The 25,853-nt window shown below is 46.6% G+C and overlaps 1 protein-coding gene across 1 annotated transcript; it reads right to left on the reverse strand.

Moving 5' to 3' along the window:
* Window positions 1-3,888: 3,888 nt before the first annotated feature.
* On the reverse strand, window positions 3,889-4,521 carry LOC116205834. Its single transcript, XM_031538512.1, has one exon. It carries the CDS (start codon window positions 4,519-4,521, stop codon window positions 3,889-3,891), a length of 633 nt encoding a protein of 210 aa, XP_031394372.1.
* Between the last annotated feature and the right edge of the window lie 21,332 nt (window positions 4,522-25,853).

A 25,853-nucleotide genomic window follows, 5' to 3' on the forward strand; every position in this document is an offset into this window, starting at 1 on the left:
AGTGCCCTTAACCTCCATGCTAAGCAAATTTCGGCCACTTAATGAAGATGGGATGAATATGAGCCATGCATTCTGCATGTGGAAGAGCCAATAAGCATTAATGAGCATTGATGAAGGCTTGAGTGTTGTCTTCAATTTCCTGGGATATTTTGGGCTAGGTGAATGCAAGAGAAGAAGAGGAAGAGGCCGAAACTTTTGGGGCAAGGGGCGGCTGCCCTTGGGCAGCCTGTGGACCCCACGGCTCTAGAGGAAAGACCGGGAGAAAGCTCGGGTCTCGATTGGTCGCGTATTCGAAGTTCGTGGTTTGAATTGAACGTCGAATTGTTGATATGCGTGGGAAAATGGATTTAACGAGTTAAAGATTGACACTTTTCGTGGAAAAATGCCATGGGTTCGCATGAGGCTCGAAAGCCGTCTTTACTCATCTTAAGCAATCAGAGCGAGGTTACCACTTCTGACAGCATATCTTGTATCTGCATCCCACGTCGGTCATTTTAACATAAATTGTCAAATAACGTGGGCACTTGAACCTTAAGCCAGTAATGCAATTATGGAGCCGGAGAATTCCTAGATGGCCGAAACTGGATTTCTCAAATTGCTTTCTGAGTTGCTTGGGCGATCTGAAGATTACTGTGATCTCTGTTTGTCGAGATTGGACCTCTAAGGACATGAAAAGCGCATCTGAGACCCTTAAAGCACTACTCGGGAAGTCTAGATGAGTTGTGGGATTCATTTCGACGATCCCACATTGAGCCTTAAGAAGGCTAGCACTGTGTAAGGTAGGCATCTGGCGTCAAGTTTCCCTAAAAAGGGCCTCCGGATATGCATTTCCGTAAAAAACGGCCTTTTATGCTCTTCGGAGGTTACTCGGGAAACCGAGAAGGGTTTTGCTGTCTGTTTTGCCCAATTGCGAATGTCTGCTGGAGTTCCCAGGGCAATGCAGTACGAACTTCGTTTGCCGTAATTTCGTCAGACCAGTCTCCGGTTATGTATTTCCGAAGAGGGGTATGCCCGTTTTGTCAATCGGAAGTCATTTGAAGTGTCTATGTGGCTTCCAAGAGAAAATCTGAAGTATTGTTCATGCTCTGTATGCTTGTGGGGCATGGCCGCATTTGATATTTGGAATTAACTTTTCTCCGAGAAACCGACATTTCAGGACTTCCACTAAAAAGTTATATGTATACAGAAAGTTGTTCGGTATAGAGCAGATGATTTGCAAAATGCTTTTGAAGAAACTTTTCATCTGTTTGGCACTGATGTGGATTTTTGAGGTTCAATATTGGTTATCTTCCGACGATCGAGCGAACTATCGAAAAATAGGCCTGTTCGTGTGAACTCTGGAAATGCCGGTTTCGGACATTGTTGAGCTCTCTGGTCACTCTGTTTGCTGACTTGAGATGAATAGTGATTTTCTTGCTCTGTTGAGCCTTTCAACTGTATCTACACTCGAGTCATGGCATTGTATGTTGTCGATGAGCCTTGTTTGCTTGATGGACCAAAATGGAGTGCTGACAGCTTGCCCCTCTTTGGCTGAATGTTCGGATAGAGGATTCGGCCAAAGACATAAAGAAGAACCCCGTTTTGGTCAGAATGTTCGCTTTGACATCTCCCTTGACAATCCTTTCCTCCCCCTTTTGATATGTAGGGAATATTGTACCTAATGCAAAGGAAGAAGAAACAAAATAAGGCTTGGACAAGCTTTGCAGAAAGTGAAGAAAAGATGTATGAAGACAGCATATGCGGGGATATGAAATAGCATAAAGGGAAATATGCGAAAAGTGCGCAGTTTGGAGGAAAGAGTGCTAGGGTTAATGGAAAGTGCAAAGGTTAGAACAAAAGATAGGGTGCTTGCCCTAGGTTTTGCAAGACGTGTGGGTGAGCAGACCTAGCAAACCTACGAAGTATAAAAGTAAACTCGCACAGGTGAGCAGACCCGGCGAGGTTGCAAGAAGGGCGAGCGAGCAGGCTCGGCAAACTTGCGAAGTATAAAAGTAAACTCGCACGGGTGAGTAGACCATACGAGGTTGCAAGAAGAGCGAGCAAGCAGGCTCGGCGAACTTGCGAAGCATAAAAGTAAACTCGCACAGGTGAGCAGACCCGGCGAGGTTGCAAGAAGGGTGAGCGAGCATGATCAACGAACTTGGGAAGCATAAAAGTAAACTCGCACAGGTGAGCAGACCCGGCGAGGTTGCAAGAAGGGCGAGCGAGCAGGCTCGGCGAACTTGCGAAGCATAAAAGTAAACTCACACAGGTGAGCAGACCCGGCAAGGTTGCAAGAAGGGCGAGCAAGCAAGCTCGGCGAACTTACGAATTATAAAAGTAAACTCGCAAAGGTGAGTAGACCCGGTAAGGTTGCAAGAGACGCGAGCGAGTAGGCTCGGCTAACTTGCGAAGCATGAAAGTAAACTCGAAACTTAATGCAAAGCCTAATGTAAGTGCAAATGTTTGGGAATGGTATGAGGTGTGGAAGGAATCATTGTGATTCAATTTGGGCATTGTGCTTGTTGACGGTGTAAGAGATGCTGTAACAGAATGCTTTGTTGCTCGTTGTCTGGTTGCAGTGCATTTGGATGTATCGATTGATGCTTTGAAGACTTCTTCCTCGGATCGAGATTGTCGCCCTTTGCGTAAGGCAGACATGTATCCATCAAAGGAAGACACAATCCAGGACCCACATTCCTATATCTGTGTACAGGAAAATAGAAACTAATAATTTTTGTCAGTCGCATTTTTATAGCCGTAATGGAGATGTGCAAAGAAATCCAAGTAATAATGCTTCAGGGATTTTGGACTCGGTGACCATTTGAAGGGTCGCCGTGTCCCACAAAACTTTGGCTCAAAAGAAAAGCTTTTTGCATAACGGGGATGACTCCTGTAATTTGCATTAAGGTAAAGGGAGGGATCTTTGGGATCCTCCTGATCAAGGATACAACGATTCGACCCCATGTCGAAAGGTGTCTCAGGCCCGGAGAGTCAAGGAGAGTTTGCTTGCGTCGCAGATTGTCAAACCACTACTCGTTGTCGCTTCACACTGAGTGTAGCTGTCATTTCGTGGTCGAGATGCCAAAGGCCCCTAACTTTTGTCTAGGTCACAAGACACGTGACGACCTAGCAGGGTATTTTTTTTTTGACATTTCCCTCGTTTAAAGCTCACCTTTTGCTACAACCGCCCATATTGGGTCTGATCGCACCTCTCGGTTCCCCTAACTTTTGCCTAGACCACCCTTTTTCGGGTTTTCAGCCTAGCGAGGATTTTATTTTGTACTCTCCTTTTGCCACGGCCCCCCTTTGCGGGATTTTAGACCGTGCCCCTCACTCCCTAATTTTTGCCTAGGTCGCCTCAAAGAGGTTTTCAACCTAGCGGGAAATTTATTCTTTTTTCTCTCAAAAGTTCTAAGAAATGGAAAGAACAGAAGAAGGGTAGTACAAGAGTTAGAAGAAATGAAAGTGCTGGGGATTGTGCGTGCAAAGAAAGGCAAAAATCAATGTGCATTGACGAAGCACCCATCGTGGGATGACAAAAACACTATCAAGGATAGTATTTCTTAAGAGCATCAGCATTGATCGGAAGAGCGTTCTCGTTCCCGTCCATGTCATTGAGAATGATTGCCCCTCCGTCGAAGACTTCCTTGACAATGAAGGGACCGTCGTACTTGTAAGCGAATTTGCCCCTGGAATCTAGGGCGATGTGCAAGACTTTCCACAAGACGAGGTCGCCGGGGCTAAACTCGCGGGGACGAACTTTCTTTTTAAATGCTCGGGTCATTCTTTGCTGATAGCACTGACCGCAGCAAAGTGCTGTTAGCCGCCTCTCATCGATGAGATTAAGTTGTTCGTAGCGCTGCTTCGCCCATTCTACTTCCTTGAGTTTGGACTCGGCAAGGACCCTCATGGAGGGAATTTCCACTTCAACTGGAAGAACTGTTTCCATGCCGTAGACCAAAGAATACTGGGTTGCCCCGGTAGACGAGCGGACATATGTCCGATAAGCATCTCGTGCCAGTCCATGTAATTCACCTTCATTTTTGCGATCTCGTGCCAGTCCTTGTAATTCACCGTCATTTTTGCGATGATTTTCTTGATGTTTTTGTTTGATGCCTCTACCGCAGCATTCATTTGGAGACGATACGGAGAGGAGTTGCGATGTTGGATCTTGAACCGTGAACATAGCTCGTCAATGAGTTTGTTGTTCAAGTTCTTGGCATTGTCCATGATGAGAGTCGCAGGGACCTCGTAGCGTGCAATGATGTCGCGCTTGAGGAAGCGTGCCACGGCCTTTACAGTAACCGACGCAAGAGTGATAGCCTCGATCCATTTAGTGAAGTAATCGATAGCTACTAGTATGAACAAGTGTCCGTTGGATGCTTTCGGGCTGATAGGACCAATTACGTCCATCCCCCACATTGAGAAGGGCCAGGAAGCTGCCATTGGATGCAGTTCATTGGGCGGGGCTTTGATTTGATTCGCGTAAACTTGGCACAAATGACAGTGCTTGACATGCTTGACGCAGTCAGTTTCCATTGTGGACCATAAGTAACCAAGTCGCATGAGCTTCTTCGCTAGCATGAGCCCATTCATGTGAGGTCCGCAATTTCCTTCATGCACTTCTTCCATGAGACGTTGTGCCTCATTTTCGTCGACACACTGTAGTAGTGTGGCGTCGAATGAACGGCGGTAGAAAGTCTCACCACTCAGGAAGAAATTTGCTGCAATGCACCGAAGAGTTCTCCGGTCATGACGATCAGTAAAAGCAGGGAATTGGCCAGTTTACAGCAAGTGCTTGGTGTCTTCATACCAAGGTTTGCCATCGACAGCGTCGATTACATCGCAATGGGTAGGGCCCTGAGCAATCTCGAATTCAAGGGGCTCGATGAGATTCTCTTTTGTGATGCGCACCATGGAAGCGAGCGTTGCGAGTGCATCGGCAAATTGGTTCTTCATGCGTGGTGTATACGTGAACGAGACTTTCTCGAAGTTCTCCACTAACTCCTCGAGATACTCGTGATACGGCACCAGCTTAGGATCCCTTGTTTTCCACTGCTTGAGCGTTTGAAAGATTGTGAGCATGAAATCTCCAAACACTTCGAGTTCTTTGACTTTGAGGTCGATCGCCACCTGCAAGCCGAGGACACATGCCTCGTACTCGGCTATGTTGTTGGTGCAGGGGAAGTCAATCTTTGCTACAACTGGGAAATGGCGTCCTTCAGGGGATATCAGCACTGCGCCAATACCCGACCCGGTGGAATTGACTGCACCATCGAAGTACATCTTCCATCCGGGGGTTTCCTCCTCAGCATTCACTTGGAGGATCCCTTCGTCTAGAAAGTCGGAGTTGATTGGTGTGTAATTGTCAATCGGGAACTCTGCTAGATGATCTACTATCGCTTGGCCTTTCACTGATGTGCGCGACACGTACTCGATGCCGTACTCCGTCAGTTGATAATGCCACTTCGCTATGTTCCTCATGGAGGACGGACTATCGAGCAGGTACTTCAGGGGATCCGTCTTGGACAACAAACGGATGGTGTGGTAGAGAGTATACTGCCAGAGCTTTTGCATGATCCATACGAGCGCGCAGCACATTTTCTCTTTTTCAGGGTAGTTAGACTCCCCTTCAGTGAACTTCTTGCTCAAATAATAAATTGCTCGCTCTGCATGTGTGGAATCGTCCTTTTGTCCTAACATGCACCCGAGGGATTGCCGGCGTACTGTTAGGTATAAGATGAGAGGACAATCCGGTGTCGGCGGGACCAACACCGGTGGCTGAATCAGATACTCCTTGACTGTATCGAAAGCTTTCTGACACTCGTCATCCCACTCAATTGCTGCGTTTTTGCGAAGCAGATGGAAGAGCAGTTGACATTTGTCTGTGAGATTTGCAATGAAACGCGCGATGTAATTCAGCCGTCCTAAGAAGCTCCTTATTTCACGCACTGTCGATGGGGGAGGCAGCTCCATGATCGCTTTGACTTTATCGGGGTCGACCTCGATGCCCTTCTCGCTAACTACAAACCCTAGCAATTTCCCTGACTTGACGCCGAAGGTGCATTTCGTCGGGTTGAGTCAGAGCTTGTACTACTTGAGACACTCAAATAGTCGTGTGAGATTGACCAGATGATCTTCTCCTTCCTTGGACTTCGGGATCATATCGTCGACGTAGATCTCAATCTCTTTATGCATCATGTCAAGAAAGAGAGTGACCATCGCCCGCTAATAGGTTGCCCCGGCATTTTTGAGACCGAAAGGCATGACCTTGTAGTAGAATATGCCCCACATCGTGATAAACGTAGTTTTAACTTTATCCTCAGCCATCTGAATCTGATTGTATCCAGAGAAGCCGTCCATGAAGGAGAATTGAGTGTGGCGTGCGGTGTTGTCCACCAAAACATCAATATGAGGCAGCAGGAAGTTATCCTTTGGGCTAGCTCTATTGAGGTCTCGGTAGTCGATGCAGACTCTGACTTTCCCATTCTTCTTCTCCACTGGAACAATGTTCGCTACCCATTCAAAGTAATTGCATACCTCCAAGAATCCCGCGTCTACCTGCTTGATGACCTCTTCCTTAATGCGTAGGAGAAGGTCGGCTCGTTAACGACGCAAGTGTTGGCGCTTGGGCGGGAATCTTTCAGTGTCGAGTAGGAGGAAATGCTTTACGATCAAGGGGTCTAGACCTGGCATATCAGCGTAGGACCAAGCAAAGACTTCCTGATACTCTGTTAAGAAATCGATCATCCTGGCTCTCTGTGCAAGGTCGAGTCCCGTCCCGATTCTAGGGGTGCGTGGTTCTTCTGCAATGCCTATGTTTATTTCTTCGGTTAGCTCGACGGAGGTGAGTTTGTGGTTTTCAAGACGATGTAAACTCTCCTCTATCTAGGGCACGTGACCGTCCTCGTCAAGCCTTTCCCCAAAGTATGTGGGTAGGGGCTTTTCGAGGTGTGTTTCGAGTGGATTTGAATCATCGCGTCCGTGATTTGGATTCGATTGGAGCCTGGAAATAGAAGCAAATTGTTTCAAAAAGTAACGTGTTGGAAACAAGAGCGAGAAAGAGAATTTAGACATAAGAATTCAAAATGTGCATATAGGGCATTAACAAAGCCATAACAAAAATCCCTCTTCTGTCACGCGGCTTATGGCATTGTCGGCGTGCAGGTAGCATTATATACAAAGATTGTCTTACACATCGGCGACTACGGTCCAATTGTTTAGCTCCTCATTCTCCTCTGCCCGGCGGATTGGAGCCTTGGAAGATGTCTCCTCGGTGATAGCATAAACGTCTAAGAGTACAAAGGGCGCTTCAACCGTATCCGAGGAGGAGTCCTCTGACTCAGTAGGTGTGTCATCAGATGTGCCTCCAACAACGAGCGGTGGCCCTGGGAAGAAATGCGAGAGGGGCGGAACTGGAATGTCTCTGGAGAGCTTTCCGTAATGAGCTGTGAGGCGGTGGAGATGCTTACCGCGAAGTGCCTGAACGATATCATGGCAGGAGGGGCGAAAGCCAAGTCCCCTCCTATTCCGATATTCCTCCACCTGAACAAGGTGAAGGATTCCTTGTGCATGTGCTCCGAGATCGATTCCAGGGACATAGTCGCTCCTTAATAGGACTTTCCCTTTCATGCGATCGGCCCTAAATGGACTGACTTCTCCGTAGTCTCAGATTGCGGAGATAGTATCGAAAGAGTTGAAAGGAAGATTCTGGTCTTCGCCGATGCTAACATAAGGGACTGTTGTCTCCTTGTAGATCGCGTAGTCCTCTTCCCCGTTAACAGTGATGAGCTTGCCTTCGACAAAGAACTTCAATTTCTGATGTAGAGAGGAAGGAACAGCGCCGGCAGCATGGATCTAGGGTCTTCCTAGCAAGAGACTGAATGCATTGGGGATCTCAAGGATCTGGAAGGTGACAGAGAATGAACATGGTCCCACGTCCATAAGAAGGTCAATTTCCCCGTTTACGTTTCTCCTTGAGCGATCGAAGGCTCGAACAGTCGTTTTGCTCGCTCAGATGCGGCTCATGTCCACGTTCATCTGTTTCAACGTGGAGACGGGGCACACGTTAAGAGCCGAACCGTTGTCGATCATAACTCGACTGATGACGTGATTGTTGCATTTGCAGACAATGTGCAATGCCCGCAAGTGTTCCTGACCCTCCGAGGGAATTTCGTCTTCGGAAAAGGAGATCTGATTCGAGAAGATAGAGCTCACAGTCTCCTCGATCCTCTCCAGTGCAGTCTTCTTCGACACTTGTGCCGCGGTGAGAACCTTCAAAAGACTGTCTCGATGAGGTTCGGAACTTAGAAGCAATGCTAGCAGCGAGATATGGGTCGGTGACTTGCCCATTTGTTCAATCACCTTGTACTTGCTCGCTTTAATTACTTTTATGAAGGCTTCAACTTCGTGGGAGTGGATGCGGCTCTCAAGTTATCGCTGAGTGCAGCGGCAGAAGCTTTCCCCTTATCTGTAAGCTCCAGACCTTGGTAAACTCTTCCTGAGCGTGTAATGCCCATCGCGCTCAACTCCTGTTCAGCGTTGGCAACCTCACCCCCATAATTCCAGGGAACTCGGCTGTCTTGATAGGGCTCCTTTGCAGGAACCTCGATGATGAACGGGGCAGATGCCACTGCTACTTCCGCCGGAACTTATTCGATGACAAATGGAACCGGGGATTCCTATGCCGCCTCCTCTTCTCCAATAGCGCATATACTGATCATGTTGATTGTGGGCCCTGAGGTTGACCCGTGATCATGGAGAGGGTTTGCTCGCACATTCGGTGGCTTGACTTCGTTGAAGGGGATTTGCTTCGCGTCAATCATCTCTTGTATCTTATCTCGGAGCCTCCAACAGTTGTCAGTTGTGTGACCTGGAGCACCCTGATGAAATTCACAACGGATGCTCTGATTCTGTACTGTTGGATCGAAGTCAAGATGCGGTGCCTCCGATCGAATCTTGTTCCCTGCTAGAAGTTGCTGGTAAAAGTGGGACAAAGAAGCTGGCAGAGGAAGAAATTGCTTGCGTTGGCAAGATGGGGTAGCATTGCCCTATTGAGCTTGCGGAACAAAAGTCCGCTGCGCTGGCTGAGGAGGTCTCGAAGCCGGGGCTCTACTTTGAAATGGGGCGTGTTGTTGTGGTGGTTGCGGGTGAATGATGAGCGACGGGGCTGAATAGTACGTCTGTTGTGGCTGGTAGGGTAGAGCATAAGACACGGGGCGTACATATACTTGAGGAGCCGAAGGCGCAGGTGTGTAATTCACCGGAAATTTCTACCGGGGTTGAAGCCCCGGGTTGACAGCACTAACGGTGGCATCCTTGGTCCTTATGGAGGTACCGGTTGCTTGCTTCTTCGGTGCCTCCCCTTCCTTCTTACTAGTCGGTCCCTCGATCCTCGCCAACTTGATGCCCATATCGAGCTTCTTCCCAGCTTCAATAAGCTCGAAGAATGAGGAGGCATGAGATAAGTGGTGCGAGTAGTATACACCTTTTAGCGTGGAATGGAACAGTTGAACTTGCTGAATCTCACTGATCGGAGGTATATGCTTCGCCGCTTTCCCCCTCCACTCTGTTGCGTAGGCTTCAAAAGCCTAATTTTCCTTCATCTCCATGGTGCTCAGCTCCAGGAGCGTAGGGGGTGTCTCCGCACAGAAGCGGTACCGATTGAGGAACTTGTGAGAGAGGTCCGCCCAAGTTGGGATGTCCTATACTTTTAGCGTCATGAACCAATCCAATGCTGGTCCCATGAGACTGTCCTAGAATGTCTGGATTTTGAATTCCTCGTAGTTCCAATACTGTAACATTTTGCTTTAGTAGTGGCGGAGATGATGTCGCGGGTCCTTGGTCCCGTCGTACCTCGTAAAGTCGAGAATTTTGATCTTCGGGGGCAATTGCATGCCCGGGCATAAGTTCCAATTGAAGTCACCATAATCAAGACGAGACGTGCCTGCTTGGAGGGCTTGGATGGTTTCCTCCATTCTCCTCATTCTTCTCTCCTACTCATTTTCAGGAGGCATATTTGTCGGTGGAGCTATAGGGGCGGCCTAAGTAGGCATGCCCGGTTCAATGGGGGGAATGTTTAGAGGTGGTGGAGCTTGGTAGGGGAAGCTCATTTGGGGTTGTGGAGCTTGGAAGGGGAAATGGTCCACCGTGGGAGCAGGAGCTTGTACAAGCATGATTGGAGGGACCGTTGGCGGTGGAACAATGTAAATCGGAGGTTGAGTGGGTATAGTGAGCGGCGGCAGAGTGAGCGTCGCATAATCCATTGATAAGAACGTTGCGGGTGGCAAAGGCACTGATGTAGGAGCTGGCGGCGGTGGCAAAGGATCACTGACCGGATAGACCGTCGGCACGTATGTCATTGCTAAAAAAGATACATCCTCGCTATTTGTAACGTAAATAGGCGGGGCGACCGGATTCGGATCTACAGTGGTCCTGCGCTCAGGAGGCGGAGTGTAGCTCAACGAAGCTCGGTTCTAATCCCGAAGCATGGTCATGAGCTCTGCCATGTTGGTATTCATATTGGCAGCTGGCTAATTAACTATCCCTTCGAGTGCGGTGAAGCGCACGAGATCGATAACATTGGATGGCACCTGTGCAGGAAGAGGGAGCTGCGCTGGAAGGGTGCCAGCATAAGCCGCTGACGCAACGGGTGCTGGCGGTGGTAAAGCGTGCGTGCCTTGCGGTGGAGAGTGCGCTGGCATTGGCGGCATGTCTTGCTCGGAGATAACGGGTTGTTGCTCTTCGACCATTCTTCTGCATGCACGAGTTGGGTGTCGATGCGACTTTAGTTGTGAGTACCTGTATTTACAAGTGTGTGAGTATAATTGCAGTGCGTTGGCTAATTTCATAATATAAATGACTAAGCGCATGAATGTATGAGATGCATGAGTTTGAAAACACTAATGCCATTACATCAGTTCGATTCACATTCCATAATTTACAAAGACTGTCTGTTCGAAAAAGGAAACATAAAAATTAAATTGACACCTATTACAACCCGTAGCTGAGTGAGCGCTGCGCGGGTCTTGTGCGAGCAAAAGCGCTAACAAACTAAACCTAATGATGGGAGACCTTGCGCGCTTTCACCCGCGCTCGGTCCAGCGTAGCGCTCAAACGCGCTACTCCCTGTCTTGGTTCGCTATGCGTGCGTGAGTCTTAGCCAACTCACTCTGAAATTCTTTGTAATCTGCAAGCTCTGCACGAGTATCAACAAGCTCATAGCGGAGTCGATCGTGCTCCTTCCTGATGAACTGCAACTCCGTGCGCATGGCTACTTGGACTGAGCTCTCTGCGTCGGGAATATCAGCTTGCAGTGCGTACGGAATTCGTGGCATGTGTAGCCGACGAGTAGGTGTGAGTCCGTGCAGATGGAACTGTGCCACGTACGCTGTAGTAGCTGAGAAAGCTCACTCCTCATCGGTGGCATGCTTCGGGAAGTAAAGCTCCTGAACGATGCGAGTGCCCCACAATCGTCGAACTTCCCGAACCCGTAGAAACCTATCCGGGAGTGAAGCTGTAGCGTCTGCCCACGTGAGCTAGTATGGAGTGCGATCCGCATCTTTAGGAATGTCCTGTTGGTCGCCGAGCTGTCTGATGACTCGGGCTAGAAAAACAAGAGTGCTCCCTAAATGACTGATCAGGGGAAGTCCTATAACTGAAGGACATCCAACGGTCATAGGACCGCCGGGATTCCAACGAGCGGCCCATAAGAACAGTGCTGGGGTGAGCTCCTCGAGGAACTGGATCTAATCAGTGTAGTCGCGGTCGGAAGGTTGAAACACAGGGAGTAGACGAACGATGAGTGAGCGCTCGTCCGTGATGCATGAAAAAGGGTGGGATGAGCCGAACGGCCTGATATGTGCAAGAAGCCAAATCTGAAAAAGATGTGGAGATCCTCTCATTCTACCACGTCGAGCCTCCCGTACATAGTCAAGAGACCGAATGGTCTCAACCAAGACGGCTTCCACATAACTATGGCCTCCTACCACTTGGAGGACGACTTGGGCAAGTGCCCCGTCTATGAGGTTCGATGAGTACGGGAACAAAATGGTTCCGTAGATGAGTAAGAGGAACCCGTGACAGGCGTCACGCTGATAGGACTCTCTCGTGGCGTTCAAAGCACGGGCACGTATGAAGTCTATAAGCCATTCAGTCCTAATGCCATGCTCCCATCCATATTGAAGCTCGCGACGAATTTCTTCGTTGCGAAGACCTAAAAGAATGGCTAGTCTACTCTGTATCGTGGCAAACTGATTGGATACCACGATGTCGCGAGTCGGCATGGGCCTCTGAATGAGTGCCGTGTATTCCTCTATTGTAGGAGCTAACTATGTTCCTTGAAAGCTGAAAACGACCCGCTGAGTGTCCCAAAAATTGATAGCAATTCTGAGCAGGGTCCAGTCAATGGGAGAATCAGCAAGTCGTGGTAGGTCTCCTATGATGAGGCATAGGAATGCCCGGTCAACTGGGCGAAACGAACTCCAAAGGCGTGTGATGTCCGCAGCTGGCATGATGATGATATCAAGCCTAAGATAGGGATGCGAGCGATCCATTCTTTCCTAAATGGAAAAGATGTTGGTTTAATTTTTATAAACAAACTAATGCAATGTCCTAGTTTGTTTTGAAAAGATGCATGCAGGTGTCAGAAAATAAACTATAACACGAATTGTTTACATTGTACAACACTCATTCAGTGAAAACAACAGAAGGCTCGCCTAAAAGAAAAACTACGAGCCGACTCAAAGACTGAACTTTTGGGTCGGTCGAAGACATGAAAGTTATTTTTGGTCCAGCATGACGGTCCCTGTTTATGCATTATTTGAGTACTACAGGGATAACATCTAGCTATGGATGGGGGCTCCCAATTCAAGGATGTCAATTCCTTGAAATCGAGCGAGGATCTTTGGGGGCCGGTTCGGTGGCAGAGCCGACTCGATCCGTTCCCTTACTCGGAACTTCTGACTAACTTAGCTTCCTAGATCGATGCCCGTGAGATTTCAGGCATTTGATACCTAAATCCTCTAAAATGATGCAATGCAAGTGCAGAAAGGTAAATGTGCATAAAATAAATGTACGGAAAGCGATTAATAAACATGCAAGCAAAGCAAACGGATCGAGCCTGAACCCACTAAGTATGTCCCCAATGGAGTCGCCAAGCTGTACAGACCCGAATGTGGACTCTCGTCGGGGCCCGCATGCGCACTTTTGGATCGCGCAACTTGGGAGTGTCCACCTTCCCATGGGAACGCGTGACAGACACTCATGAGAAAGAGTCGCCACTTATCATTTTACGACCCGAAAGTTGAGAGCGGATAAGTTACCCGGGTCTAGGGGTATGGAACACCTAGTTTTGCTAAGGCATTGATTTGTGCGGAACCGGAAAGTCTGAGTCCTAGGGTTCATGTTAAGTGCGGGCCTATATCCCGCACGCCCTTTCGGTACTCTGGTTTGCTAGGCTTGCATTTTATTTTTATTTACCGCATGAATTAGGGTGCACTCGACTCGCACCTTTTGACACAGTAAATTCGGTGAGTTAAACGATGTCGATTGAAAAGCTGAGAGAAAAGTAAGCCTGCATGTCGGGGATTGGGTTCACTATCTTTCGTTACTGTTCATCGAACCATAACGGTTGACTCCCTGTGTGAACCAAAACTGCGAGCTTTTGGGGTTTACTTTCCTATGAGCAAATGTTGAATCGATTCGATTAATTCGACTCTCGAACCGTTGGCTCACTGAATGGGATTCTTACAACAATGAGTGTACAAATAAATCCTTACAATGTGCTCTCAGAATAAATACAATAAATCACAAATTACAAATGATTGAATCCCATTCAGTTCGCTTTCGGTAAATATTATGCTCGATTCACCGTGAGTTTAGGAAATAACCGAAACATGCAATTCAGTGGGCTCTCAGTGAATAGAGCGTTGAAGCCTGTGAGTGATAATTAGGGCGTTTGACCCTGTGATTGGTGATTAGGGTGTTGAACCATAATATTATTCGGCCTAGGGATCAAGCTCGACCCGCCTGACTAATAAGTGCAGAAGATAACACGTAACATGTTAATAACAGACAAGGTATTTGTTATTGTCAAGTGTACGTGTTTTAACAAATTGTTGATCCGGGATATTTTGGCATGCAAATCCTACCCTAGACAAACAAGCACGTGCCAATGTTTGAACATTCGGCTTGGGTTTGAAAACCTGACATATCAAGTGTCCATAATCAAGTTTCGTGTGTGTAGATTGCTTTTACAGTGATTCGGTATTATGACACTGAAGTTACACTGAATTCATCCAAACTTGTGTTTTGACTCTAGATTTGGATCTTAGAGTTCCACCTAACCATTTTCTAGCGTTTGGTTAGATCGAATGAAATGATTAGTCAGGTGATCGTATTTTGATACAGAATACCGGACTAGCACCCTAAACTATGTTAGGATAACAAAAACTCGTCAGTGGGAATAAGAAAAGGCTTTGCGGATGAACCTGCACCTGAACAGGTAGCCTGGTCTTATTTCAATACCATCGTGTTTCTGTTAAGCTAACCCTAGGGTGTCGGCAAACCACAAAATGATGTTCTCACCCTTAATTTGGAAATTGATTTCAGGAAAGGGAAAACAATGCAATACGGACCACCTCGACTTGTAACTGGTGTTGGCCAATTCCTTGGATCTTTCAAGGTTATGTGAGAACCCCGTAAAAACCAAAGATTTGGTCGATCTATCCGGAAGTGGTCTAAAAGGATTTTTTGTATTTCGACCTGAATTACCTGAAGTCAGGTGAAACTCAAGTCAAAACACACAAGTTTCTCCTAGATGTCCATGTTACTTCGTATTGCATGTCTCGGGTTTGGAAGTATGCGTATTGTGAAAAGGGCACTAACATCGTTTTGTAATTCGTCGACACGAGTTACAAATTAATGTCCAATTCGTGCAAAGGTTGTTAAGATTGAATGAATTAATCGTGTGAGCGTCCCGATTAACCCGTTCGTGGAATTAATACTTAAGGTTATTGCCAAATGCATTAATTATGAAAACGATTCGTGATTCGGCGACTAAAACGATTCCATAGGGATCAAGGATAATTCGATCAAATGACCGACAATACCCTCATAACCGAATGGACCCAAATGAGTCATCGATACGCGAATCCATGCATGTTTGCTTGAGAAATAACATTTATAAAGACATTTTACCGTGGGGTTTGCGATGGCATTGAAATTGCAATTTCACACAATCCGAGGAACGAATCAAACTCGAGATAAGGAAACCACTCTTGACCCGAGAAAGGCCAAGAGGCTCTCGGTCTCAACCTCTCAAGGATGGCCGAAAGCTCTTATGGCTCAATTCGAGTCACAAATGGTTTCCTTGCCTCGGTTTTAATTGTTTTTCGCATGCTCAAGCATCAAACACGATGAATAACACATTTTTGACAAAAGCCGGTATTGCCATGTTTTGTATAGCGCATTCAAACATGGAAACATACACAAACATGTTATTTACGGGATCGATAAAACAATACCAGTTTCATACATGGGGAAAAAATAAAATAAACTCGGAAACTAACTTAGATCGGTCCTAGAAGACCATTCTTAACTCGAAAAGAGCAAGCTAAGTTTCGGCCATCCCATTTAGAGACTTGGCCGAGAGCTTACTTGCCATTTCCGGGTTAGCATGGTCTTCCAAACGACGATCCAAACCTTTTTCCGACATGCTAGCAAGTTATATGGTAATAAAAATGCATAACATAACATGAAAGTGTATAAAAATTAAGTCTTGCAAGTTAAACATGCTTAGAACGTCATATTATTTCATAAACATACAAATAATGTAAAAAGTCATAACTTCTCTAAGTCGAGAATGTTATATCTTGCCTCGGGATACGAGGAAAGAGTCGGGGAAGTGTTCGAGAGTCGGGTGACTCGGTGGAGTCCTTGGATGGACGTTCGGGATGTTTGGATGGACGATAGTGAACGTGGGAGGGCATCAAACGCGTGGCTGGGCACGCGGAAGGACGTCAGGCGCGCAGGCACACGGGCAAGGCGCACGGAACAGCGTGCCGGCGGGTGCGCGGAGCAGCGTGCGGGCGGGCGCGCGGCTGGCTTGACTGCCACTATTCACCCGAGAGCACGGGATGAACTTCAAAGCCTAAAATACACTTGAAACATAACTTAAAGACTTCAAATAAAAAAAATAAGTTCAAAACTGAACTCCTAAGGTACAAAATAGGTAGAATATAGAATTTAAAAAAAAATAAAATTTAAGTCGGGATGATGAACATCGGTTTCCGGCTTAAGGATTTCGCGTTTTGTTCGGTGTTTTCTTTTCGATTTTTTTGAGTGCTGAAGCTTGCTGGTTCATGGCTGTTATTGGCTATGGAGTTTGAGAGGATTTCTAGAGTGTGTAAGAAGAGAAGTGATTAACCCCAAGAGATTTGGCCTAGTGGCTAATGAGCACCCAAGTTTGCTCCGAGACCCGGGTTCGAATCCCCTTGGGGCCATCGGAGCGCCTTTGGCGTAATTACCCGTTCCGTGCGTCGTCGGGGGTTCACAGAGCCCCGGGGATTAGTTGGACGAAGCCCGGACACCCCGGGTTAGCAAAATAAAAAAGAAAAGTGAAGTGATTAACTTAATCACTTTTTGGTAATTTATAGGCAAAGCTAATGATACAATTAGTGAAAGCAAGTGCCCTTAACCTCCATGCTTAGCAAATTTCGGCCACTTAATGAAGACGAGGATGAATATGAGCCATGCATTCTTCATGTGGAAGAGCTAAGAAGCATTAATGAGCATTGATGAAGGCTTGAGTGTTGTCTTCAATTTCATTGGATATTTTGGGCTAGGTGAGTGCAAGAGAAGAGGAGGAAGAGGCCGAAACTTTTGGGGCAAGGGGTGGCTGCCCTTGGGCTGCCCGTGGACCCCACGGCTCTAGAGGAAAGACCGGGAGACAGCTCGGGTCTCGATTGGTCCCGCATTCGAAGTTTGTGGTTCGAATTGAACGTCGAATTGTTGATATGCTCGGGAAAACGGATTTAATGAGCCCAAGATTGACACTTTTCGTGGAAAAATGCTCCGGGTCCGCATGAGGCTCGGAAGCCGGCTTTGCTCATTTTAAGTAATCAGAGCGAGGTTACTCACTTCTGACAGAATATCTTATATCTGCATCCCACGTCGGTCATTTTGACATAAATTATCAAATAACGTGGGCACTTGACCCTTAAACCTTTTATGCAAATATGGAGCCGGAGATGTCCGAATTTCGGGTGCGTAAGAGTCAAACTTCCAAGAAAGCCGGCCCTCATAAAATAGGGCTAGGACAGTAACACGCAACAAATCTCCACGAGGAGAAGCACACCGAAGCGGCCTCGGCAATGCAAAGTCGAGGAGTTTCAAACAAAGACACGAGGCACAAAACAAATCCCAACTGCAAGAAAAAACAGAGCGAAATGAAGCGGGAAAAACCTACTAATGAAGAGAGAGAGAGAAGATACGGGAAAAACCCGCCAATAAGCGAAACAAGGCAATGCTGACATTCACCAAAAGCATTGGTGCCGCCAATCCAAAAGAAATCAATAAACCCCAAAAAAAAGAGGAAGCAACAGACACAACTCCTCGACGGAGACAGAGCACGATGCACTCGGAGATTGAATCCTTCGAACCCTTCGCCCTTGTAAACTCTAGAGATAAAAGAATTGAGCCTGCTAGGTCGAAAACTCCTTTTAAGAGGGCGGCCTAGGCAAAAGCTAGGGCAATAGAAAGACATGACTTAAAATCTCGTAAAGGGAAGAGCCATGGCAAAAGGAGAGCTTGTCCCCTTTAGGTTGAGAGGTGCGGCCCTGAAGTGGGTGATCGTAGCAAAAGGAGAGCAAAATGAGAGATAGATAAAAGGACCCCTTTAGTCCCTCACACATCATGTGGATTAGAGATCCCCAAGGAAAGTGGCCAAGTTATCTACTTTAACACGATCCCCGATCGGTGCTCCAACACTATTCAACCGTCCAAGAAGGAATCTTCCTCAAGCACAGTGGGCAAACCAAGCACGCCATCCAAGCAATTCAGGACAGCCTACACAACAAAACAACATAGGAGAAGAGGGGGTACAACTCACTGCAGGTGTGAACCCGTGTATCCTGTTAACCTGGGGCAACGTGTTCCCCAAGCTTTCTCTTTGTCTTTGAATAACTCCAAATGGGTCACAGGCACCCTTCAATCGGCTACTACAATGCCAAAATCTCAAAGACTCCTTTCCGAGAGTCTAGTCATAACACTCTAGAAATGGCCAGACCGAGGTCTAACCAAATCTGAATAGAAATTTCCCAAACGGGTTACAAATGCAGCCGCCCCATGGCACCCTGATGAGAAGGGTCCAAAGTCGATGGGCTCGTTGAACAATCAATGGAGCTGCTAGGGCATCGTTGAGGACTTCCTGATATGCCCATGCATGACCAATGGGAACCCTCAGAGGCCTAGCATTGATGCCTCCGAAAACGGGACCCAACTTGCACTATCAAAACAAAATTCTTCACGGGTTGCTCAGGTGACCCGAAACTAAAGATTCGCGCATCACAATGACGCTCTTTTTAGTGCTTACCTGTGCCTATCTTATGTTAGTATTTCTCACATGATTTACTAGTAATGTCAGGATCACAGGTGTGCGGACCCGAATTTTAATCTCGTCGAGGTCCGTATGCGCGTGCTGTGACGCAACTTGGGAGTGTCCACCTTTCCGTGGGGACGCGTGACGGACACACGTGAGAAGGAGTCACCACTACATATTTACGACTCGAAGGTTAAGGGCCGGTGAGTTGCCCGGGTCTAGGGGTACGTGGTACACCTAATTGCTAAGGCATATGGCCTACGGAATCCGAGGTTCCGAATTCAGGGGTTCTGTTATGTGCGGGCCTATATCCCGCGCGCACTATCAGTACTCTAGCCTGTCTAGACTTGCCATTTTTAGTTTAATTACCGCTTAATTAAGTTCTACTCATCTTACGTGTTTTGACACCGTAAGCTGGAAAGAAACGATCGCCTTGAGCCAAGAAGCCATGAGAAAAGCAAATGCTCGGGTTGGGGGATCAGTCCACCGCCCTCGCGTTCTGGTTAGGCGGTTCACCGTGTGGACCGGGCCTTGGTCTCGTACGATTTTACTCGCCTAAAGGATCCATAACTCGATTCGACCGATTCCATCTCTCAAAACTGTCCACTTGCCAACCGGGGTCCTTACAAATGAATATGCAGATAAATCATTGCATTGTTCTCTCGAAATAAAGTAAAATGTAAAAATTATAACACATGGACCCAGTTGGTTTGCATTCGGTCATTATTCCACTCAGGGCTCACCATGTATTTAGGAAAGACCGAAAACTAAAAATAAAGCACGCACTTGGTGTATGGGGGCGTTGGACCCCGTGATCGACGGTTTGGACGTTGGACCCCATGTGCATTACGTCCTAGGACTTCGGGCATGACCAGCATTATAAACAAGTGCATAAATATAACAAGCAAGCACAGATAAATAAACAAGGGGTTTGTCATTGCCGAATTTACGTCAATTAACCGATCATTAACTGGAGTATATTGGCGTGCAAATTCTACCCTAAACAGACAAACGGGTGATAGGTATAAATCGGTCAAGGACCGCCCCGAGAGGGTATTTAACATTTGGCATTATTTTCGAGGACCTGACAGACGTGATGTATGTAGTCAAGTCTTGTGTTTGTGGGTTGCTTTTAGGATTGTTCTGTATTATGACACTACGGTTATTACAAGTTATTGCAGAACATGAATTTGCCCGGAAACCCTATAACTTAATGCCTAACCCACTATTGCCCATTCTTGTCTTCAGCCAAGTGCACGATTAGTTCGATATTCGTAGTTTGAGTCGAAATACCCAACCTAAATACCCGAAACTATACTAGGGTAACAGAAACTCATCAGTCGAATAAGGAGGGCTATGCAGATGAACCTGCGCCTAGACAGGTAGCCCGTCCTTAACGTAGTACCGTAGTGTTTCTCTTATCCTAATCCTTGGGGTTTCGCTAAATTACAAATAGAAGATTTTGCCCTTGCAGTGAAAATTGTTTCAGAAAAGAGAGATTACGCGATGCGGGCCACCTTGGCTTGTGACTGACACTGACCAATCTATCCGAAAGTGATCTATAAAGAACTTCCTTGACATCAGGTGAGACATCGAGTCAAGACGTGCAAGTCCTTCCTTGACGTCCATGCCACATTGGACCGCGTGTCTCGAATTTTGTAAAATTGCTAGTTTCGAGGAGGGCACCAATGCATGTTTGCAACCTATCGACGCGTGTTACCGGTTAATTATCAATTCGTGCAATATTATTAGGGCCAAGTAAGTTAATCAGTCGCATGAACGTCCCAATTTTCTCGTTGGTGGAATTATTGATTACGTTAATTAAAATTTGCCGAATGCTTTAGTTTACGGATTTTGAGCCGTCATAATGGCTATTGGTGGACCACCCGATAAACTCTAATTTCCGACCGTCTTGAAAGTAAATCCAATTTTTAACCGACTTTACGTGATTAACCGATTCATGTGGGATTTCAATCAAAAATGTATTCAAACACTATGAGGCACATGAACACGACACAATGGTCACAACAAAACTTATTTTTTTGGTTTATTATCCAATCAAAGCCAAATAAAAAATACGGTTGCAAGCTATCATATATCAATCATGATTATAACGTACATTGTACAAATTGCCCAAGGACTGAATTGAAATAATTTCAAATGAACTAGGGATTATTTGAAAATTCGGCTAAAATCCCAGGGGCTGATTTGGAACAATTCAAAAAGTCAGGGGCTACTTTGGAAAAGTGCAAAGATTTGCAGGGATTGAACTGAAACAGATTAAAAAGTTTCCTAGACTAATCTGGATCGTATGAAAAGTTCTGTGGCTGAGCGAAAAATATTGAAAATAGCCCAAGATTTGATTGAAACAGATTTGAAACTTTATGGCTGATTTGGAAAAGCGAAAAGAGTCGCAGGGATTGAACTGAAACAGATTGAAGAGTTCCCTAGGCTTGTTTGAATCGCTTGGAAAGTTCAGGGGCTGGGCGAAAAGTATTGAAAATGGCCCATGATTTGATTGAAACAGATCAGAAGTTTAGGGCTAGTTCGAAAAAACGTGAAAAGTCTCGCAGGGACTGAACTGAAACACATTGAAAACTTTGTAAAACCGGGTTCGGAACAACCCCTCTCACCCGCACGGTTCACAAACAATCATTTCATGTTATCACCATCCAAACAAACATTAATATACGAAATAGGGTCAGACGGGTGCCCGATCGGGTGCCCGATCAGGTCCAGCAGACCCGACTGGAGGAAACCACCCAGAAAGAGGGAGCTCGCTGGTCCGAATGGTTCGAGCGGCTTCTCCGAGCTGGCGAAGGGGCTTTGGGCTCTTGGAGGCTCCTTAAGGTGGCGATAGGTTGTTCCTGACCAACGAGAATTTGTGCAAAGTGGGAGAACACAAGCTGACCCAATTAGAGGAAAACGAAACCGAGAGGGAAAGGATGGTAGTCCTAGTGGTTGTGCGTGGTTGCGCTCGACCTTGAGTGTGGTTGGAGTGGTCGCCGGGGTCGTCGGGCCACTGAATTGGGGAAGTGGCGTGAGAGTGAGAAAGCTGAGATGGGAGTCAGGTGCGTCTGAGAGGTGCGGAGCAGAGCTGAAGGTCGTCTTTGTGGGAGAGTGAGCTGAGGGAGGTCGAAAAGTTATGAGCTGAGGGCGTCAGGGAAAGAGAGGGCTCGAGCTGAAGGTTTGTTCGAGAGGCTGCTAAGGGTTGGGTTCAGAGGTAAAAGGGCGGACGTCCGGGAGCGAGAGATGGAGTTTTTTGAGAGTCAGAGTGGTGTGTACGAGGAGCTGAGGATGCTGGAGGTCAGAGGACCAGTTGGGAGCTAGGGGAGTCGGTTTCAGTTGAGGGAGATAGCTAAAAGAGGAAAGTGAAAGGCAGTTGAGGGCGTGAGGTCTAGAAAAAAAAAAGTGCTGTGGATCCCCCTCCGTTCTCTTTCTTTTTTCATTTTTTCATTCATTTCATTTTTTTTCCTTCCATTCTGCCATTCCTCTCATTCTCTATTTTTTTTCATTTGTTTGCATGAAAATGGGAATGAGAGAGAGAGAGAAAGGGGATGGCAGGCTCGAAAAAAAGAAGAGCGAAGAAAAAAAAACATTGAATTGGTTTTAGTGTTGCAGGTTGCCGTTGCCGAGAAGAAACGAGAAAAAGGAAGGAAACGAGAGGCTTGCTTGGATGGACTGCAGAAGATTGAAGCTGAAACGAGAAAGAGAGGTGCAGAAGGGTGTCACGGGCTCAAAAGGAAGATGGCACTGCAGAGAGGAAGAAGGAAGGAAAGGGAGAGAAAGAAAAGGGGATAAACGGGTCTAGGTTCAGATGGTTCAAGTCACGGGTGAGAAAGAAAAGGAAAGAAGAAAAGAAGAAAAGAAAGAAAAAAAATAAAGCCAAATGGAGTAAGGGGAAGAAGGGACGAGCTGGTTGCAGACTCGGGAAGAAGAGAGGGAGAGGAATGGTTTGCAGGTCTGTGTCGCAGAAGAAAGAAAGGAAAGAAATTTTCAGGTCGATCAGGAGGGGGAGCAGTGAAAGGGAAAGGAAAGAAGGAAGGGGAAGGAAATAAGAAAGGGGCGGGAAAAATGAAAAGAGAAAGTCAAAGCAGAAGAAATTAGAGGGGTTTGAACCCATTTTATATTCCCCATCTCTTCATTTGTTTAGTTAGCTATTTATTTATTCATTCGTGTGGGCATCTCTTGTGAAATTTGATTCCTCGGAATCCGTCGACGTCTTCGGAATGAGAATTTCAAAATCGTGAAATTCGATAAATAATCGATTCATGGGAATTTCAATTTGTATCAATGGGGACCAAATCCCGGTAAAATCAATATTGGACCTTTAACGGACGTCAATCGTAATTGCTCGATTATTTTCGAAATTCTATCTTTTTGGAGGGACATCCGAAAAATTATCTGAAAATGCCATTGTGTTTAGAAAAATTCAAGAATCAATATTATGTGGAAAAATTCTTTTCGATCCCGAGTATTATTTTGAATTTTGAAAATTGAGATTGATGCAAGTAAAGCCCTATAACATCCCATAAAGTTTTTTTTTCCTGAAAAATGTCAAATTAAATTAAATAAAAAAGAATGCCTCCCCTAGTTTAAAAATCACGAATACTTAGGCAATTAATCAAAATACTTCCCTTTAATGGTGACGAAATAACGATTTTGCCCTTGGAGTTGGTGGACCAAAATGGGGTGCTGACATCTTACCCCTCTCTAGCTGTGTGCTCGGTTTGAGGATGCAGCCAAAGACTATAAGAAGCACCCCATTGGGTTTCTGCGACCGTCTTGATTCCCTTCTAGTAGCCGCTTGTTCTCTTGTTTTGGATATGTAGGAGAGAATTATGCAAATGCACGGACCTGTTGCAAGAAACAAAGGTAAAGGAATTACAGCAAGGAAGTGGGAAAGCGTGAATTCGTAACTCAAATAAATAAATGCGGGGCCGAGGCCCGTATAGCGATAAATGAGGGGCCGAGGCCCGTAAAGAAGTAGATGTGGACGCGAAGTCCGGAAATCAGTACATGTGGATGCAAAGTCCGAAAAGCAGTAAATGCGGACGTGAAGTCCGAAAAGCAATAAATTTGGACGCGAAGTTCGGAAAGTCGTAGATATGGACACGAAGTCCGGAAAGCAGTAAATGCGGACGCGAAGTCTGGAAAGCAAGTAAATGTGGACGCAAAGTCCGGAGAGCCATAGATGTGGACGCGAAGTCCGAAAAAGCATTAAATGTGAATGCGAAGTTCGGAAAGCAGTAAATGCGAACATGAAGTCCGAAAAGTAGTACATTTGGACGCGAAGTCCGGAAAGCCGTAGATGTGGATACGAAGTCCAGAAAGCAGTAAATGAGGACGCGAAGTCCGGAAAGCAGTAAATGTGGACGCGAAGTCCGAAGAGTCGTAGCTGTAAACGCGAAGTCCGAAAAAGCAGTATATGTGGACGCGAAGTCTGGAAAGCAATAGTGTGGACGCGAAGTCCGGAAAATCGTAGATGTGGACGCGAAGTCCGGAAAGCAGTATATGTGGACCCGAAGTCCAAAAAGCGGTAAATGTAGACCTGAAGTCCGAAAAACAGTAAATTTGGACACAAAGTCCGCAAAGTGATAAATGTGGACCCAAAGTCCAAAAAGCGGTAAATGTAGACCCGAAGTCCGGAAAACAGTAAATGTGAGTTTGGTGTGAAAGTACAGAGAATGTAAAAACGAAGGTTAGTGTCAAAGGATAGCGAGGGGTGCTAGAAAAGGGAGATTTCGGTGTGCGGGGCTTGAGTTCGGACTATATTGCGATAACGCAGTGGTAGGCGCTGCTTGCCGGTTGTCACATGACTCGGATGCCTGCTTGGATGATTTGGTTGTGTGCAGTTGGGAAGGCGTTGATTTGTCGGAGGCCAGTCTTGTCGTGGGGCGGTTGTCGTTTGCTGGGGATGCCCCAGTCTTGCGATGAAGAACTCGAGCTCTAGGGTGGAGCGCCTACGTACCATGAGGGATCGAGAAACAAAGTCTACCGTAAATCTTGTCCCTTGGTACCTGTGATCCTGACATCATTAGTAAGTCTTGGTGAGTTACTAGCGATGTATGGGCACATGAATGCTATGAAAATGATTTCATTGTGACGCATGATCTTTCAATTTTTGGGCCACAAGAGTGACTTGTGAAGAATTTTGCTTTGACAATGCGAATGGGGTCCCGTTTTGAAGGCCTCGATGCGAGGCCTTCGGGGCTTCTGTTGGCCATGCATGAACGTATTAAGACGTCCTCAATGATGCCCTAACAGCTTTATTGGTCTTCGATGCGCCCGTCGACTTTGGACCCTTTCTAATGGGGTACCGTAGGGCAGTTGCATTTGTAACCTCAGGGGATTTCTGTCCAGATTTGGTCAGACCTCGGTCTAACCATTTCTGGAGTGTTATGACTAGACTCTCGTATAGGAATGTCTGGGACTTTGACTCTGTGGTAGCCGATTGTAGGGAGGCTATGACCCGTTTGTAGTTATGAATGGACCGTGAGAAAAGGGAAAGCATGGGAAGCACGTTGCCACAAGCTAAAAGGATACACTGGTTCACACCTGCAGCGAGATGTACCCCCCATTTTGACCTTCTATTGTGTGGGTTGCACCAAACTGCACGGACGGTGTGCTCAGTTGCCCACTGAGCTTGAGGAAGAATCTGCCTTTGAGAGTTGAGTTGTGTTAGAGAGCCGATCGAAGATCGTGTTGTAGTAGACAACCTGGTCACTTTTCCTGGGGATCCCTAGTTCATACGGCGTGTGATGGGCTAAGAGGTCAGTTTTGTTTATCTCTTGTTTAACTCTCCTTTTGCTATGGTCATACACCTTGGAGCCGCACCTCTTAACCTATAAGGGGATGAGCTCTCCTTTTGCCACGACCGTCCACCTCGAGATTTTCGATCGTGCCTCTCTTTTGCCCTAACTTTTCCTAGGCCGCCCCGAAAGGGTTTTCAACCTAGTTTTCTCAATTCTTTTATCTCTCGAGTTTGCAAAGGCGAAGGGTTTGAAGGGTCCGACCTCTGAGTGTGTTGTGCTCTGTCTCCGTCGAGGAGTTGTATCTGCTGCTCCCCCTTTGTCGGGGTTTATTGATTTCTTTTGGATCGGCGGCGTCGGTGCTTTTGGTGAACCTTGACTTCGCCTCGTTTTCTTTATTGGCGGGTTTTTTCGCTTCTTTTCTCTCTCTTCTCTTCTTTATTGGCGGGTTTTTTCCCACTTCTTTGTCGGCGTGAATATTAGACAGGGATGCCCCGGTCTTCATTGTTGATGTGTTCCGT

This window comes from Punica granatum, chromosome 1 (assembly GCF_007655135.1).
Source record: "Punica granatum isolate Tunisia-2019 chromosome 1, ASM765513v2, whole genome shotgun sequence".
In the NCBI taxonomy this organism is placed as follows: Eukaryota; Viridiplantae; Streptophyta; class Magnoliopsida; order Myrtales; family Lythraceae; genus Punica; species Punica granatum.